Raw genomic sequence first — 17,084 nt, forward strand, 5'->3', positions numbered from 1 at the left:
TGTGTATTTTCATTTTGGTGATGAAATAAAATTATGGCCTGTTACTTCAAAAACCTAATTATGGTGGCCGTGTTACGATTGAGTTTGAACAAAAGAAACATTGAAACCATTTCTTAAATAGAGTAGTAATGAACTTTATTTGTTACCACCAAACTCGAAGAAATTTGTTTTTGTAAAAAGATAAAGTTGTTATGTCCCAAAATTTGAATCTGAGAAGCGTAAGTGACAGTAATGCTTTTCATATGGTGTATTCCTGTTTGAAATTATGATTTTAAAGGATGATTCAAATACACAGCTGTCTAGCAAGAGGACTAGTCAGGACTAGTCGAAGGAAACAAGTTAGTGCGAGGCTTGGGATCTCTCTTAAAGGCCCTGGACACTATTGGTAATTACTCAAAATAATTGTTAGCATAAAATCTTACTTGGTAATGAGCAATGGAGAGCTGTTGATAGTATAAAACATTGTGAGAAACGGCTCCCTCTAACATAACGTAGTTTTTGAGAAAGAGGTTATTTTTTTACCCAAATACCAAAATACTTCAGATGAAGCCTGTAATTAGGCAGATGAAAAAACACTTGTGGAACAAGGGTGTTTTTTCTTTCATTATTCTCTTGCAACTTCCATGACCAATTGAGTCAAAATTTTCCCAGAGTTATTATTTAATGTATAATTAGGATACACCAAGAGAGTATACTGTTCTTTTCAGTGCCTTAAGACTTTTTCATTTTCAACATAAAGTTAAAATGTACAGGAGTCACAGTAAGAAATAAATATTGAAATTATTAGTTTCTGGGGCAGGAATTATGCACGTATGAGTTTAAAAATAAACGCATAAAAATATATAAATTAAAAGTACATCTATAAAAAAAAAACGACGACATAACAGCCAAGTATTTGTATAACAAAATTGTATTGAGGATATTTAAGTTGCTTTCTTTGAACTTGCAAAGCAGTCAATTCAAAAACTTACAGTGCAAGATCTGGCCTGCTAATAAGATATGAAGGTCAATAAATGTAGAAAAGTAGATTTTATTTTTTGTTAGAATTGTTGCATATACAATTGTAGTCCAAACCTGTGATAAAATAGTGCATGACTTTAACATTATGTTCAAAACATTTCATAAGTTCATGAACATTACAGAGAACAAGATAACTATTATAAAAATATTAATTTTTCACCTAGTTGGTGAAGATTTTGTCCGAAATTTGAAAGGGATGTAAAAAAGATGGACTTAATTTTGATTGGTTTAAATACAGTTTGGCTTTATTTTGGGAAATGACAACCAATCAGTGTTGTGGCCACGGTGGGTGGTGCTGGGCGGGCATTCAGATTAAAATACATGTTTCACTCTTGATTGCATTGATGGCTCCATATCTAAATATTAAAACTGTTGTTGAACCGCTCTCCCTTGGTGGAATAAATTGGATTTTAGAGCCCACTGGTCTAGCTACAAAACTGCACCCAAGTACATTTTTCGCTGCACAAGAGAAGTCGGACACAGTTCTTAAATTATTGACAAAATGATTCAAGCATGCTGTCCATCACACCACGAACCAGCACATCCAATACTTTCGACAAATTCATATTTTAATTTGAGTGTGGACTTGCTTGTCAAATGTGTTTTCCAATGAATCAAGGTCAAGTCAGAATCATTGGTTTTTGTCTTTATAAGTTTAACTCAGGATTTAAAATCCTTTTCTCATTACAGTATACACGTGCAGAACTATTTTTCAGCCAGTAATTATTTCTTTTGTCAATGAAACTTCAATTTGGACACCCGTCTAAAGACAATTTCTCATAGACATTTACAGATATTCTTGTCCTGTATTTTTGTTTCGTTGTCCCGTAAAAACGAGCACAGCACACTGTTTGAGACTCATCTCACCTCTGATTCTCCTCTGATCCACGTCTTTCTTTCAAGAAAATTATTACATACTTGTCTCCAACAAATTAATTCACCTATGACTCACTTTCCACACCATGCAAATCTTCAAATCTCACTACATTGATTTCTAGAAGGTTGCTGGTCGGTAAGCTCTCTAAGGGAAACACAAATTATCTCCTTCGATTCCAGTTTAAAACAAACTGCAATTTCCAATTACATTCAAGCTGATTAATGATTTTTCAGTCAAACAGGGCAAAAAATATTTCTTAATATATAATATATACAAGTAAGCGTCAGCGAGGATCACATTTTAGTTGAGTTCAATCTGTCCGCAATATCAAGAATACTCGGCAATGACGGTTTGCTGATGTTTCTATTGCTGAATGCATTAACTGGCGCTGACGATTGGACAGGCTCTTCCCTCGTTAGCCTTTTAGAGTCAGTCTCAGGTTTTTCTCTCACGATCAGCGGCTCGTTACTGGCTCCTAGTACATCGCCGTTTATTACTTGCGGCTTATTCCAGGGTAGCTGCGTCGTAACATCCTCCTGACGTGAATCCCCTCTAGCCGACGTCGAGTTTGTCTCTGTTCTGTTTGACAGGTCTCGCTTCCCTCTGTGCAGCCTGCCGTTTTGTCTCTCTGTCCCATTGGACGGCACTCTACTAGAGGCTGCGTTGCCGAGACTAACCCTAACCACAGCTTCCTCCTTGGGTAGCTTGGCTTCTTGTTTCTCCTTCGAGGAACTGTAGAAGGCGTTTTTCTTGTCTTCTCTAGGAAAACTTGATTGTGATTTCTTGTCTGTCCGACCTACAAGGCAGATGAGAACAAACAAAAACAGGTCAATTACAATTAAAAGGAAGAATAAAAAAGGACATGGACCTTGAGTGTCACGTTGACGATTCCAGGCCATTTCTTGGCAGGCAAGATAGTACTAATATTTTTTGGTTCGTATATATCGAATCGAGTTACAACATTAAAATAGACCCCTTACACTTGCTTCAATTGTCATTGCGGAATGCTAACATTGGCAGAGAGTCTTGCGCAGCGCGTACACAAGTGCACTTTTCCATTTTTAACACGGATGTTTAAATGGGGTGGATTTCACAAAGAGATAAGACTGGTCTTATCTCGAGTTAGGATGAGTTACTTGTCCTTACTTAGGACTAGCCTTAAGTTTTTAACAACTCCTAGGACTAGTCCTCTGTGAAATAGACCCCCTCCTGTCCTGTGGATTCTCCACCCAGTTGCGAGCCCTGCAAATACTCGGCTATTTTTGACGAAATGCTTTTCTTACCTCCAGTTGTTTTCTCACGAGCCGGGAAAACACAAAGAAGCATGTCGCCAAGTCGGTAGCCGTTAAATCTAGACATAATCTCACTCGCCTCTTCACAGCTCGAGTATCTTAAGAACAAATGTCTGTGTACACAAAGAGAACACAGAGAAACAAGTTTCAGTTAAGGCTATTTTTACCTTGTGTTAAGGGAGAGTTGGTCGGGGTGAGTGGGGGGGGGGGGGAACGGATGCATTATTTTCCGAAATCTGTGTGTGTTTCTTTTCTTGGAGATTGCTTGGAACTGGTTGCCTGTAAATTGCCCCAAGTGACATGGCCCTTAAAGACAATGGACACTACTAGTAAGTGTCAAAGACCAGTCTTCTCACTTGGTGTATCTCAACATATGCATAAAATAACAAACCTGTGAACATTTTAGCTCGATTGGTCGTCGGAGTTGCGAGATAACTATAAAAGAAAAAAAAGATCCTTCCAGATGCTTGATTTCGAGTTTCGAGACCTCAAATTCTAAACATGAGGTCTCAAAATCAAATTAGTGGGAAAATTACTTCTTTCTCGAAAACTACATCACTTCAGAGGGAGCCGTTTCTCACAATGTTTCATACTATCTACCTCTTCCCATTACTCGTTACCAAGTGAGGTTTTATGCTTATAATTATTTTGAGTGATTACCAGTAGTGTCCACTGCAATAAGATTCTGTGCTTGACAAACTTCCAAGGATAAAAACTTACGCTGAAGTTCTGCTTTCCTCTTTCTGGGAAGCCACCTCGCTAAAGAGCTGAATCACTTCCTAGAAATCAATCAGACATCAATAATTTAACTGTCAGCTCAATACAAATTGGCTCCTCATACCAATTGGTTCTAGCATGCAATGGAAAATGTTAATTTGGTCCGATACTTTTTCTTTGCCCCTCTTGTTTGAGTAAAAGTAGTTCAAATCTTGCGGCCGCTACGGGCTATTGGTACAAGCTGCTTGCGGCTGCTATAGTCCCTACAAGGCTGGGTCACACCTAACTAGTTTTGAAAACGTCCGAGCCTGTCCTAAACAAAATCATAAAATGGGTTTTGTCTGGCTAGACTGTATAGCTTTGGCCAGACAATGTCTACAATGTGACCCTAGTTAGTTTAAATTCTGGTAATGAGTTGGGTCTGTCTGTGAGTGGTATGCAGGTGCTACAGACAGACCCGGTCTGCGTTCACCACACTTTGGCTAGCATATCCCTAATACAATCCAAGAACGACATTTTAATTTTTTTTATAGTGTTCTAAATGGAAAGAAACCACGCATGTTAATTGCTCCCGGACGTATTGTATACCTCAGTTCTGTGAGAAGGTAGGTTTTGCACGCAGAGGCTATACAATCCCTTCATGTTTGGTACGAGCACACCTCCCTTGCTTGATTCCCCGTTTACCACAGGGAGTGGAGTTGAGTTCCTGCCAGCGGACGAGGACTTTTTGCTTCTGTGCTGGCCAGTAGAGTCATCAGAATCTGGTGATGATGGAGACAATAAAATAATCTCTACACTGAAAAAGTGTCCATCTTCTGTAGTCTACCATTAACCTTATTACCAATTTAACTCTATCAATTGGGAACGATGTAAAATCAAATTTCTAACTGACCTGATGACTTCTTCTTGCCATTCCGTCTCCTTCTAGTACGCTGGTCTGAAATTAAAAATGGACCGAGAATGAGCATCGCAGAAAAAAGGAGGAAATGACTTTGAATACATCTTAAGTCAAACTTTGAGGCTTGTGAATAACGCCAGATTTCAGGCTTAAGCAATTATCAGGATCCTTCCAGTTGTTTTGCATCCATTCACACGGCGAGATTTGTAGCCTACAAACACATGAACTCGCAGTTACAATGTAAAAAAAATACTAATGTTTTTTTGTTACCATTGTTAAGTGGCCCGTTTCAGCTACTGCTGCTGGTCATTTTGTTGGTAAAATACCCCCCCCCAAAAAAAAACCCCCACAAAAACCCAACAACAACAACAACAACATAACATACATACATTTTACCCTTTCGCAGCAGCAGATGATTGAAAAGTTCCTGCTGACAATCACGTCACTTCGGAGCAGACCAATTATAACAAAGGTCCGAAAACTTATGTCACTGAACATTTATCCAATGAAATCATTGTATCCAATGAAATCATTGAGTCTGTAAAACCAGTGCCTGTCTGTTTCCTTGAGGGAACCAATCTATGGATCAAGGAGATTATATAACAACTAGAGGGCGCACTAGCCTTTATATATACGCGGCCTGACATAGACCTTTTCGCAAATAGTATTGCGCAAGCGCAAACTATTGTATGAGGTGCATGCTGGTCTAGCTAGTACCCAAATCTGATAGCTAGCAAGACCAGCATGCACCTCATTCCAAGTCTTTTGTGCGCGTACCGAGTATTTGCGATAAGGTCTATACGTACGCGCATGCGGCCATTTTCTAAGTTGACAAAACTGCATCGCATAGCGTGTTGATCCACACATGCCACGTGTATTTCACATTAAACGCGCATACAAAGTTCATCTTACAAAATGTCGCACGTGTCTCCTTTCGGTCCCGTCGCGTTTGTGCATGCAGCAACTCTATGGAATTTGACCACTCTGCCACGACATGCTAAAAACACTGCCCAACAATTTTCTGCTCACCAAAGATAAGCAGGGAACCAGTTGCTCACAGTACTCATGACATGGTCTTTTGGCTAGTTACCAATATCTGGTATGAATGTGCTTCCGTAATTTTTTAAGCTTCAGCAGCTGTATGAAACTTAGGCCCTAGTTTTGAATCTTTAATTGAGACTTACTGATTGGTTTATCCGGAGTGAACTGTGCTTTTATAGCCGGAGAAGACATGAACGAGTGATCATCAGCGATACCAAATAACATCCACTTCTCGTTCGTGAACTCAAACCTGAAACAAAATGAAAATAATCCCTCATTATAGTCTGCCAAGCCACCTGAACCCATCAAAATCCAACGCCATCTTTTATAATGCTGTACTGAGAACTGCACTAAGTAGGGCCTAAAGCAAATGCTTCACATAGGGGTGGGGGCGGGGCAGCATAGGCCTACCAATATAATTGGTTTTGAAGCCAAGGGACTCTCACAAAAGCGCACTTAATCACTATACTAGCCAAGAACCCGATGGAGAGAAGACAAGGAAGAAAGTTTCAGTTTTCGAAAAACCTCAGAGAAATATTCCACGGGGAAAACCCTCGCAATCAGGTAGGGACTGATGTCAATCCTGCTGTCAATTCAATAATCATAATAATGACGTGCATACACTGATTGAGTCCTGGTCGTGAGGCATGAAACTTGTGTCTTTAAGGAAGACACTGAAACATTGCTTCGTCCTTCAGATGACGCGTAAAGCTGTAGGGACTGTGTGTTGTTAAATGAAAACTATCAACGCTCGTAAAATACCCCAGTACACACTTTATCGTACGGAGAAGGGGTTCGCCCGGCGTGTCTGGCAGTGCAAATGTCTTCAATCATGAAGGTTTCACTAGAAAGGAAGAAAGAAAGAAAAAAGAAAGATTGTTCCACAGATTTTTTTAAGCCCTCACCGTACAGTGTCATCCATACTCTCCAGGCAGGAGCGAAGATCGTTAAACCCAAGGTCCCTGTACGGAAACCGATTCCCAAGGAGTTCTTGATAATCTCTGTTGAATTTGTCCAAGGGAACACCCCCCATCCTGGACAGCAGGACTCCCCTTGTGTCTTTCTTCACTTGGGCTTGCAAACCCTCTGCCATGGTTCTCGTTAATGTACCACGACCCAATCTGTGAAAATGAATGACAAGGCAAGTTATAAACAACATTGATACAGAATATAATTTGATTTTACCCTTAGTATTAAGAACGCAATGAAATGTTAGTTAGATGTGGGTAGAAAACTCCAAAGAGAGAAAACCAGCGCAGTCAGGTGAAGACTGGTCACAGTGGTCTAGTGCCTTAGTGGTTAGACAGCAGGACTTGCAACCACAATGTTGTGGGTTTAAATCCTACCAAGGTCACCCCTGATGTTGCAATAAGTAGCTATAAGTATCGTCTTTTATTTAATGAATCACAATTTCTTGTGAGATTGGCCGTTGCCAGCTTGACGTTTATTTATCTTCTATATATGAGTTTGCCGAGTTCATCTGGAAGATCATCTTAAACCAATATACAACAAACCTAATCCACAAGCAATGCCTTCTTGGCTCATGGCTGTATGGGAAACAACGAACCAGGGTCCTAAATTGTGGAAAGGCAGCTAAATAGTAAAAGAAACCATGGTTGCGATGACGTAACCATCCTCCCGACTAAAGAATTCACTGCGCCAACTGGACTGAAACAAACCCTGACATGGTCAAATGTCAAAATTACTATTACCAAAAAAAAAGCTTTATTCATCTCCATCTCCATCTCCATTATTAGTGATAAATAAAAATGTGAACAATAACTCTGTAATGCAATAAACTGTTTAGTTGTCAATGATTGCCAACAAACATCATCAAAACTAATTGGTTGGTTGCTGATCCATGGAGCGGATAACTTTCCGTATGGCGCCACCACTTTTTCACTCATTTTTACAAAAAGGGATATATCAATCGGGTAAATAAGTTCCTATATATTATTTTATATCGAATGAAAAAGTGGTGGCGCCATACGGAAACTTTTCCATTCCCTTAACTCTTTCACAACTGTACCTGCGATAATCGTTATTTTTCCTTCAAGATCTTCTGGAGGATCGACCACTCGAACGTTACGATAAACACAGCTAGGCTAAACTGCAATGAAAGTTACGGTAAAATGGATGAACCTCCACACCGAGAGTCGAGAGAATGCTGTGGACAACCGATCAGAGTCGGTCAAATGCCGCATCGCACATGGGGGATGTACCATTAATATTGCAATAGTTGCACTAGACTTGTTTGCTAGTCCTTCGCACATTCAAAGTGCTGCATTTAGAGCTATAGGTTGAATGTGCTATGCAGAGGAGGGGGAGGGGCTCAATCAGAGGGAGGGTTCAACCACTTTTGTTCTACCACAACATTACCAGGTCAACAAATAATTTGGTTAAATTTGGTTAAATTTGTGTAGGCCCTAGGCCTACTTTAAAAAAAGTATTATTGTACGTCGGGTTCATTTTGCGAAATTCTGGACATTCCCCATTGCATGCTGAGTAATAATATTGCGGGATGGGGGAAGCTTACTCGTTTTCTCTCTTCTTTTTCCATTTTATTTTTTGTAACTAGGCGATTTTTTTGAAGTGCAAATTCACCAAGGCATACAAAATAACTTTTAAACTATTGAAACTATTGGAGAAAACACCACGCCAACGGGACGTTCCGCAAACAAAAATGCAGTGTGTAGGAAAAGCTATTGGAATAGATCTTTTTCTGCATTTCAGCATGACAAAACCTGGAAAACGGTTACATAAGTATTAACTCATGGGTTGAATTGAATAATTTAGATGCAAATCATATGAACAAAGCGTTGGTGAAGTCCCATGTAAACTGCATACGGCAATTTACATATAACCGCCATTGGGGGTTTCTACTTCAGAGTTAGCCTTGTCTCAAAGCTCTTTATGAAAGCACCCCGCTTTAAATTCATCAGGTAACGCTGCTGGTTTTTCAACCTCGTACAATGAAACCCATTGGCTTTCAACGTCCTTGTCCGAGATTGAAAACCTATTATTCGACCCCACGGTTATATTGTACATAAAGTAGGCCCCTACTGGTGAATTCAAAGCGGGTGCGTGCAAAAAAATCCTTGGGACAAGGCTACAATAGAATCGGCAGTTGGTGGGCGCTGTTTTCGAACACCGCATGGTTTTCACAGAAGTCCACAAATATCTACCACGGACTACTGGACACAACGCTTCTTTGCAGACGGGGCAGAATTTTCGCCGCTCTTTTGAAGAACTGAACTGGTTAAATTTGTCAAAAGAAGAACCTTCTGAAGTTCAGGCATTCATGGTCAGTGTAGGAAGTATCTTTTACTTCAAATAATATGCAGAAATCACTGTGGAGCCTCAGTAGGCCTAGTAGTGGTGGACATTGAGCACGTGAGTGGCTAGGGAATAGATTGCATCAGTCGAAGCTTCAAAACTAAAAATCCAGGCTAACATTATGATGCCGAACACAGCTCACGTTTTCCAGCGACCTCTTTTACTTGCTGGGGAAATGTTGGAGAAAACTACAGAGAAACTGCTTATTAACATCCAACTTGATGAACTGTAGCATTGGTGATAGGGGATGGTTTCTTCAAGTATTGATGTCCTGAGCTGGTGAGCGGCGAGCCGCGAAAGGTAATGAATGAATAAGATAAAAACAATGGTAACAATGGATTTCTTTAAGTATTCTACAGGATTGTTGGATCCTCATGACAAATATTATTGTCAGAATTTTCACAGGTTTGTTATTTTATGCATATTATTGGGATACAGCAAGTGAGAAGAGTGGTCTTTGACAACTACAAATAGTGTCCAGTGGCTTTAACTAAACCATTCATTAGCAGGGCGAATATGGGCAAATCTTTTGCACACTACAGGGTGCACTTTGATTGTCGATTGTGATGACAATAGCATAACATTGTAGTTTTTGAGATACACAAGAGGTAGCCCCTCAGGTTTATTTTGTTGTAGATATAGGCCTATATTGGTTTCCCTTTGTATTGTATACATTTAGTTCCATGCTTGAAACTATACAATTTGTGGAGTTTAAGTAATTTTTATTGTTTTTATTAACCTTTCCAAAAAATGTTTTTGTACTTGTCTCTTTTAGGAGCTCCGACAACCTCCTGCTGACTACCTCGTGTGGACCTAGACGAGGAAACGAGGAACCCGACGACTTGTGAGGCAGTGGGGGTATACAGGACGCAGTACTAGCTGGTGAACAGCTCCCGCATTCAGCAGAGGGAGAGATGCAGTTGTCTATGGATTGTGTGGTTTCTGTGGATGCAAGAGGACACCAATGGACCAAGGTAGGGGCAAATTGCTGTATCCGACCGACCACTTTTCAAATAAAAACCTTTAAAGATAAAATGACTTTATTGAGAGAGAGAAAACAAATTAAAGATCATTGACTTTGTTGAGAAAAAAAATACAACTTTTGAGATCATTGACTTTGTTTGAAAACCCCCCACACCAAAACCATTAAAGATCATCGACTCTGTTGAGAAAAAAATCTTTGAAGATCATTTACTTTGTTGAGAAAAAAAAAAAAAAAAATCTCAAGCAACCGATACCAAATACAATGATTATTGACCTTTCTAGCAATCAAACAAGATGTAAATAATTACAAAATTTAAGGCGGTCGGATACCCCAAGTTTGTCTAAAAGGAGACAAGACAAAGAGAACAGTAAGAAGACTGCAAAAGGTAGAAGGAGATCTAACCCGTTCTCTTGCAGAGTCCCACCCCTGTTGTAACTCCCATGCCCACTACAAGATGTTCCAGAAACTTGTCGATGTTGTCCCTATAATACTGTCAAGGTGATGTCACAATGTCTCAGGCTTTTTCTTTGAATCGCATATTGGTCGAAGCCAATGATGCTTTTTAGTTAGAAGACTGGTCAATCTGGAAATTTTCGTCGGGGGTTGAAACTTTAAGTCGCCAGTTGTCATTTTCAAAATTAATTGTCATGATTTTGTAATTCTAGCAATATATTTGTAGGGCCTAAGTTATAAGTGCCGAATACCACTTCAACTTAAATAATGTAATTCATGTGATTAGGATTGAGCCAAAAATGATTAAATAAGTGAAAATAACTTAAACATGGTTGAATTTCTCAATTTTCCATAAAAACCAAATTTCAGATGAGTACGCTTTAAGTAATCTCACACAACCTGCCCTAAAAATATCTTTGCCCAAGCTGCACTCATTTTTTTGATCAATGTTTGATTTAGGAATAATGAATAACCAATTTAGTAAAGCTAAATTAGTATTTCATGTCTCTGATATCAGCATGACATCAAATTCTGAATGTAATGTAGCTAACTTTAACTTAGCATAAATTAACACCAAGTCCGAACAATTTAATTTAGAAGACAACAGAAAACAGATTTTAAAATTAAAAAATATAAAAAAATTAAGTAGCCAACATGAGTGATGTAGTTTTGCAAAATTCAAATCTGCTTTAGTATCAAATTTCCGAAGTAGGAAAAGAAATTTTAAAAAGGCGAGGGCGGCAAAGGCGATCAAGATTCAAGAATAAAGACTCAAGATTCATCTTCTCCTTGGGGAAGCAGAGTGATCAGCCATGAGAAAGAGGAAACAAAGCAAGACGTAGGTTTGTATGGGTGGTAAGATAGTATTAGCCTAGACAGAGATAGAGAATGTAGGCCTAGAGATAAGACTAACTTTCAACCCCTTCAAGTAGGCTTACATGTATCCAAGATTGAAGTCTGAACGTAGGGGACTCGAGTGGCTTAACTATTTCACATATTTTTAATTTTTTGTATTACCAATTTGCCTTCTATTTAAAGCCATTATACACTTTCTGATCAGAAAAAAAATAAAAGTTCACAGATTTACAAATAACTTGCAGGGTTTACAGAAGGTAATGGTAAAAGACTTCTCTTGAAATATTATTCCATGAAATGCTTTACTTTTTGAGAAAACATTAAAACAACTATCATTTCTCGACAACGAGAATTACGGATTATAGTAAACACATGTCATGACACGGCGAAACGTGCGGAAACAAAGGTGGGTTTTCCCGTTATTTTCTCCCGACTCGGATGACTGATTGAGCCTTAATTTTCACAGGTTTGTTATTTTATACATAAATTGTGATACACAAAGTGTGGGCCTTTGGACAATACTGTTTACCGTAAGTGTCCAATGGCTTTAATTTCAGATTTTAAATTTATGTAAAATTGTTGTAATTCAGCCTTTGTGCTGCGAGGACAGTTTTTTAATAAACCATTTTATCTATCTAACTATCTCTCTAGGGCAGATGATGATGAGTGTTTCTTTGATGTCCTTGATGCATGACCCGAGGTCATCAGAGGTCAATTTCAAAATTAGGTTAAAGTATCTGGGAAAGTATGAAAGAACAAAGCCTGGTTCATATAACTTCCTGCGAATGCAATATGAATGTTGACGTCACATACTCACAGTGAATAATTCGCAGCACAAGAGCTGTGCTCTTAAGTTTTGCGATACATTTGCTTTGAAAACAGAGTTGTGGCGTCAAATTCACTTCAAATTCGCTTTGCATTTGCATTCGCAGGACGTATGAACCGGTGTGGCGGTTTCAGACTTCCGCCGTGTTCAGTTTTCCGGGTGACGTAGCCGGAAATTACGACACGTTGCTCAAACGGTTTCAGCTTTCCGGCGTGTTCAATTTTCCGGGTGACCTGTCAGATACCGCTGCGAGTACCCTGGCGAGTACTGTAGTTCTCTCAGCAGTGACCCCCAAATTGTTTATATTACGATTCTTTTCTGTGTAGTCACATAATCTCTTGCCCCATCTTTACATGTATTCATGGGTACAACTTTAGGCAGGTCACACTCTGCTTGCATAAAAAACAACTCATACGATCCACGCGTTTGCCGCTAGTTGTACTCGACTCGTGGACGCCGCCATGACAGCTACCGGAGGGTAATGGATGACTCAATACGGCACTAAAAACGGACTACTTTCGCTTGCTGTGCGCAGGCATTGCATGACGTAATGCTACCGTATTTGGTCATTCGGAAAACTGAACACAGCGGAAAGTTGAAACCGCCACACCGGGCTTAACCCTCTCTCGACACAGCAATTCTAACACTTCCCATTCAGCTTTTTAATTAGTTTTTCCTTTTTCCACAGTCTATTGTTCTGAAGCAGCAGCTGTGGCAGGCTTGGTAGCAACTTTATGACACCGACACAGTTTGGTAACGTATCAGAGTTGTGAAAAATTTACTCTCTTGTCCGAGTGGTGTCGGTTTCGCTCTTTTGAGGGTGAAAGTCACTCCGTGTCACTCCTTTTGAGTGAAAAGGGTATGAGCTTCACTCTCAAATGTGTTGAAAGTACCTGTCTTTCACTCTAAAAGAGTTGTCCGCCATATGGCTCTTTGCAAGAGTGGTTTGGCGGACAAAACTAGGGTCTTTTCCGCTCTTTTAACTTAAGAGAGTAGTTGACCTCACTTTGGCTTAAGATGAAACCAAATGCTAACCTAGTTGAAATTTTCTTTTTCAATTATAATGCAGGTTATGTTTTCTTCTGAACATGATGAGCTGGTCTAACCACTGACATCTTCAGCCAAGATGACTCTACTAGCTCAGGTCATGGCTATTAGAAGGCAGAACATGAGCAGATGACACAATTCTCTCTTTGATAACTTTGATGCGTGACCCGAGGTCAGCGAGGTCAATGAGTTCATGTGTTTGCAGCAAACCTTAAAGGAACACGTTGCCTTGGATCGGTCGAGTTGGTCTTTGAAAAATTCATGATGAGAAAGATATTTTAAAAGTAGAATATAATGTTTCAGACAAGTATATCACTTGAAATTTTTTACCTCGTCGACTAACACGGTCGTCCATTTATGGGAGTCAAATTTTTAACTCCCATAAATGGCCGGCCGTGTTAGTTCGCAAAGTAAAACGTGAAAGTGAAACTTGTTTGGATCATTATCTTCTACAATTAAAATATCTTTCTAATCATATGCATTTTATAACAAATGGTTTCAAATTCTTTTCAAAGACCAACTTGACCGATCCAAGGCAACGTGCTTCCTTTAACATTTTAATCCACATCAGTCTTTACCTATTTTTCTTTTCCACAGTAAATCCATGTTCCAATGCGGATGATGTGAAGGTGATTGTGTGCATTGCTGATAACTGTGATCTCGGACACCTTAGATGATGACAGTTTGGTAATCCTAGGTATCGAGGTAATCTTGTGGTAGTGGCTTTACTCGATCTGACCACTGAATGACAACCTTTCCAGATAATCCGAAAAAGCGTAAAAAAAACATGTAATTTTCGAACCTATTAAAGGAATCTTCTGTTTGATAAGAACATGGAGGTTGTCTCACCCCCATTGTTATAATCAGGAGAAGATGTTCTTTTATTATTCGCAATTCCAAATCATCAAGACTTGTACAAGACAATCAGTCAGTGCCAATGTGCAGAGCGAACATCTCAATAATTATAAGAGTCAAAAGTATTGTTTGTCTTTCTGCAATTAAATACAATTGCCAAATTCTTGAAAAAGATATTCAGCTTGTTTTGCAATTGTCAATGCAGAGAAATGAATTGTTCTGGTGCTTGTTTATTTTTCTTCTCTTCAGCTGTCCTGTGGGGTGATGAGTACAGCTGGAGGTTGCGATGATCTCCAGTGGACGAAACAGCAGAGAAGTCAACAACAGACCGCATGGTAAATTTGTTGTCAAATGTTCTGTGAAGTTCAACCTAAAGTTTTGGTAAAGATTTTTTTTCTTCAGAAATCAATTACTTTTGAAGATCTAAAAGTTAAAAACTACATTTCCTTTGATCCATGCCTAGTACATTTTCCAATAAACAAATCCAATCAACTAATGTGGGGAATCTTCATTGAAATTTGCGCTCACAATTTCAAAAGAAGAAGCAAAAACCACCCCCCCCCCAAAAAAAAAAAAACCCAAACAAACAAATAAGATAAGTATCACCAATCTGTTAAATTAATGTCAGAAGTGTTGTGTGTCCCTGCACTCTCGCTCTTGAACATTCCTCCGGATAACTGATCTTACATATAGACGTCAACAAGATTATAAAAAGTTTCGTTTGTGATTAAAGATGAGTATTTTTTCCCTCAGTTTGAGAGGCAATTTGATGTTGATGCCAACCAATGCTTGGACTGTGCAACCAGCTGAAGGAGGACATCGTCAATCCTAGACAGGTGATTCTCCACAAGGTCAACTATTCAAGTGAGCTCAACTGGACCATGATGGCGCCCTCTACTGACTGTATGGTGACACCCGAGGAGAAGACTATCTTGAGCCCGGTTCATACTTCATGCGAATGTGATGCCAATTTGACGTGAATTTGATGTCACAGTTAGACAACTCTGTTTTCACTTGAGCACGACTTTCGTTCCGAATTTGTGACGTCAACATTCCTATCGCATTCGCATTTGCAGGAAGTATGAACCGGGCTTTAGCATATAGAATATAATACCTAGATTGGCTGCGCCTACGTACGTGCCATACAAATTTCGCGTTCTTCATTGACGCGCTAAAAAGTCACGTGCTGGTGGCAACGTGCAGAAAATGAACATGTACGCGCGGCCTATCTAGTTATTTAATTCTACATCTATGGGCTTTAGGGCCGTTATACCAAACCTCAATTTGGGCTCCAGCTCTGGCTTCAGGTTCCATTTGACGTTTGAACCACCACGCAAAGTGCTCCAAATCGTTACAACAGAGTCTTTGGCAAGCCAGAGCATAAGCCTAATACTAGGTTCAGAAAAGGCCTTCAGCTTAATTTAAGTAGTTTAATTAATTAGTTCCCTGATTGCATCAAAATCCAAACCAAATATTGCAACTCGGCATGCACATCAGTTAACTGCATAAACTGGTATGCCTGTACTCATTTATTTTTGAGAATCAAATTCATCACATTTAAATGCAGATATATCCCCTCGAATTTGGATGGATTCAGTGAAGATAAGAGTATAACTTAAAAGATGGTACAGCTTTGCTAAATATATTAATTAAAAGTTGTGTGGACAAAGTTTTGTCGAAAATGGGCTGAAAATTGATAAAATCACCAGGGGTAAACATTGCATTTTTGTCACAATGGGCTCAAATTTTATAAAATCACAAGCGGTAAGCCTTGCATTTTTGTCAAAAATGGGCTGAAATTTGATAAAATCACAAGGGGTAAGCCTTGCATTTTGGTCGAAAATAAGCTGAAATTTGATAAAATCACAAGGGGTAAATCTTGCATTTTTGTCAAAAATGGGCTTAAATTTGATAAAATTACAAGGGCTAAACCTTGCATTTTTGTCAAAAATGGGCTGAAATTTGATAAAATCACAAGGGGTAAGCCTTGCATTTTGGTCGAAAATAAGCTGAAATTTGATAACATCACAAGGGGTAAACCTTGCATTTTTGTCAAAAATGGGCTGAAATTTGATAAAATTACAGGGGGTAAGCCTTGCATTTTTTTCAAAAATGGGCAGAAATTTGAAGCCTTGCTTTTTTGTCAAAAATGGGGTAAAATTTGATAAAATCACAAGGGGTAAGCCTTGCTTTTTAGTAAAAAATAGGCTGAAATTTGATAAAATCACAAGGGGTAAACCTTGCAATTTTGTCAAAAATGGGCTGAAATTTGATAAAATCCTAAGGGGTAAACCTTGCATTTTTGTCAAAAATGGGCTAAAATTTGATAAAATCACAAGGGGTAAAGCCTTGCATTTTGGTCGAAAATAAGCTGAAATTTGAGAAAATCACAAGGGGTAAACCTTGCATTTTTGTCAAAAATGGGCTGAAATTTGATAAAATTACAGGGGGTAAGCCTTGCATTTTTGTCAAAAATGGGCAGAAATTTGAAGCCTTGCTTTTTTGTCAAAAATGGGGTAAAATTTGATAAAATCACAAGGGGTAAGCCTTGCTTTTTAGTAAAAAATAGGCTGAAAATTGATAAAATCACAAGGGGTAAACCTTGCAATTTTGTCAAAAATGGGCTGAAATTTGATAAAATCCTAAGGGGTAAACCTTGCATTTTTGTCAAAAATGGGCTAAAATTTGATAAAATCACAAGGGGTAAAGCCTTGCATTTTGGTCGAAAATAAGCTGAAATTTGAGAAAATCACAAGGGGTAAACCTTGCATTTTTGTCAAAAATGATCTGAAATTTGATAAAATTACACGGGGTAAGCCTTGCATTTTTGTCAAAAATGGGCTGAAATTTGATAAAATCACAAGGGGTAAACCTTGCATTTT

The 17,084-nt window shown here is 38.9% G+C and overlaps 1 protein-coding gene and 1 long non-coding RNA gene across 2 annotated transcripts; one reads left to right on the plus strand and one right to left on the minus strand.

Moving 5' to 3' along the window:
• Positions 1-453: 453 nt before the first annotated feature.
• On the minus strand, positions 454-8,050 carry LOC117295796. The gene is made up of 8 exons (XM_033778554.1): positions 7,875-8,050; positions 6,751-6,966; positions 5,989-6,095; positions 4,799-4,843; positions 4,495-4,667; positions 3,910-3,968; positions 3,181-3,302; positions 454-2,693 (listed from the first exon to the last, which is right to left on the minus strand). The coding sequence occupies exons 2-8, from the start codon at positions 6,936-6,938 to the stop codon at positions 2,191-2,193; spliced, it is 1,197 nt and encodes a 398-aa protein (XP_033634445.1). The 5' UTR covers positions 6,939-6,966; positions 7,875-8,050; the 3' UTR covers positions 454-2,190.
• Positions 8,051-13,882: 5,832 nt separating this feature from the next.
• Positions 13,883-15,234, plus strand: LOC117296058. The gene is made up of 3 exons (XR_004519714.1): positions 13,883-14,052; positions 14,452-14,537; positions 14,956-15,234. It is a non-coding gene; the product is annotated as an uncharacterized LOC117296058 (long non-coding RNA).
• Positions 15,235-17,084: the final 1,850 nt, after the last annotated feature.

This window comes from Asterias rubens, chromosome 10 (assembly GCF_902459465.1).
Source record: "Asterias rubens chromosome 10, eAstRub1.3, whole genome shotgun sequence".
NCBI lineage: Eukaryota > Metazoa > Echinodermata > Asteroidea > Forcipulatida > Asteriidae > Asterias > Asterias rubens.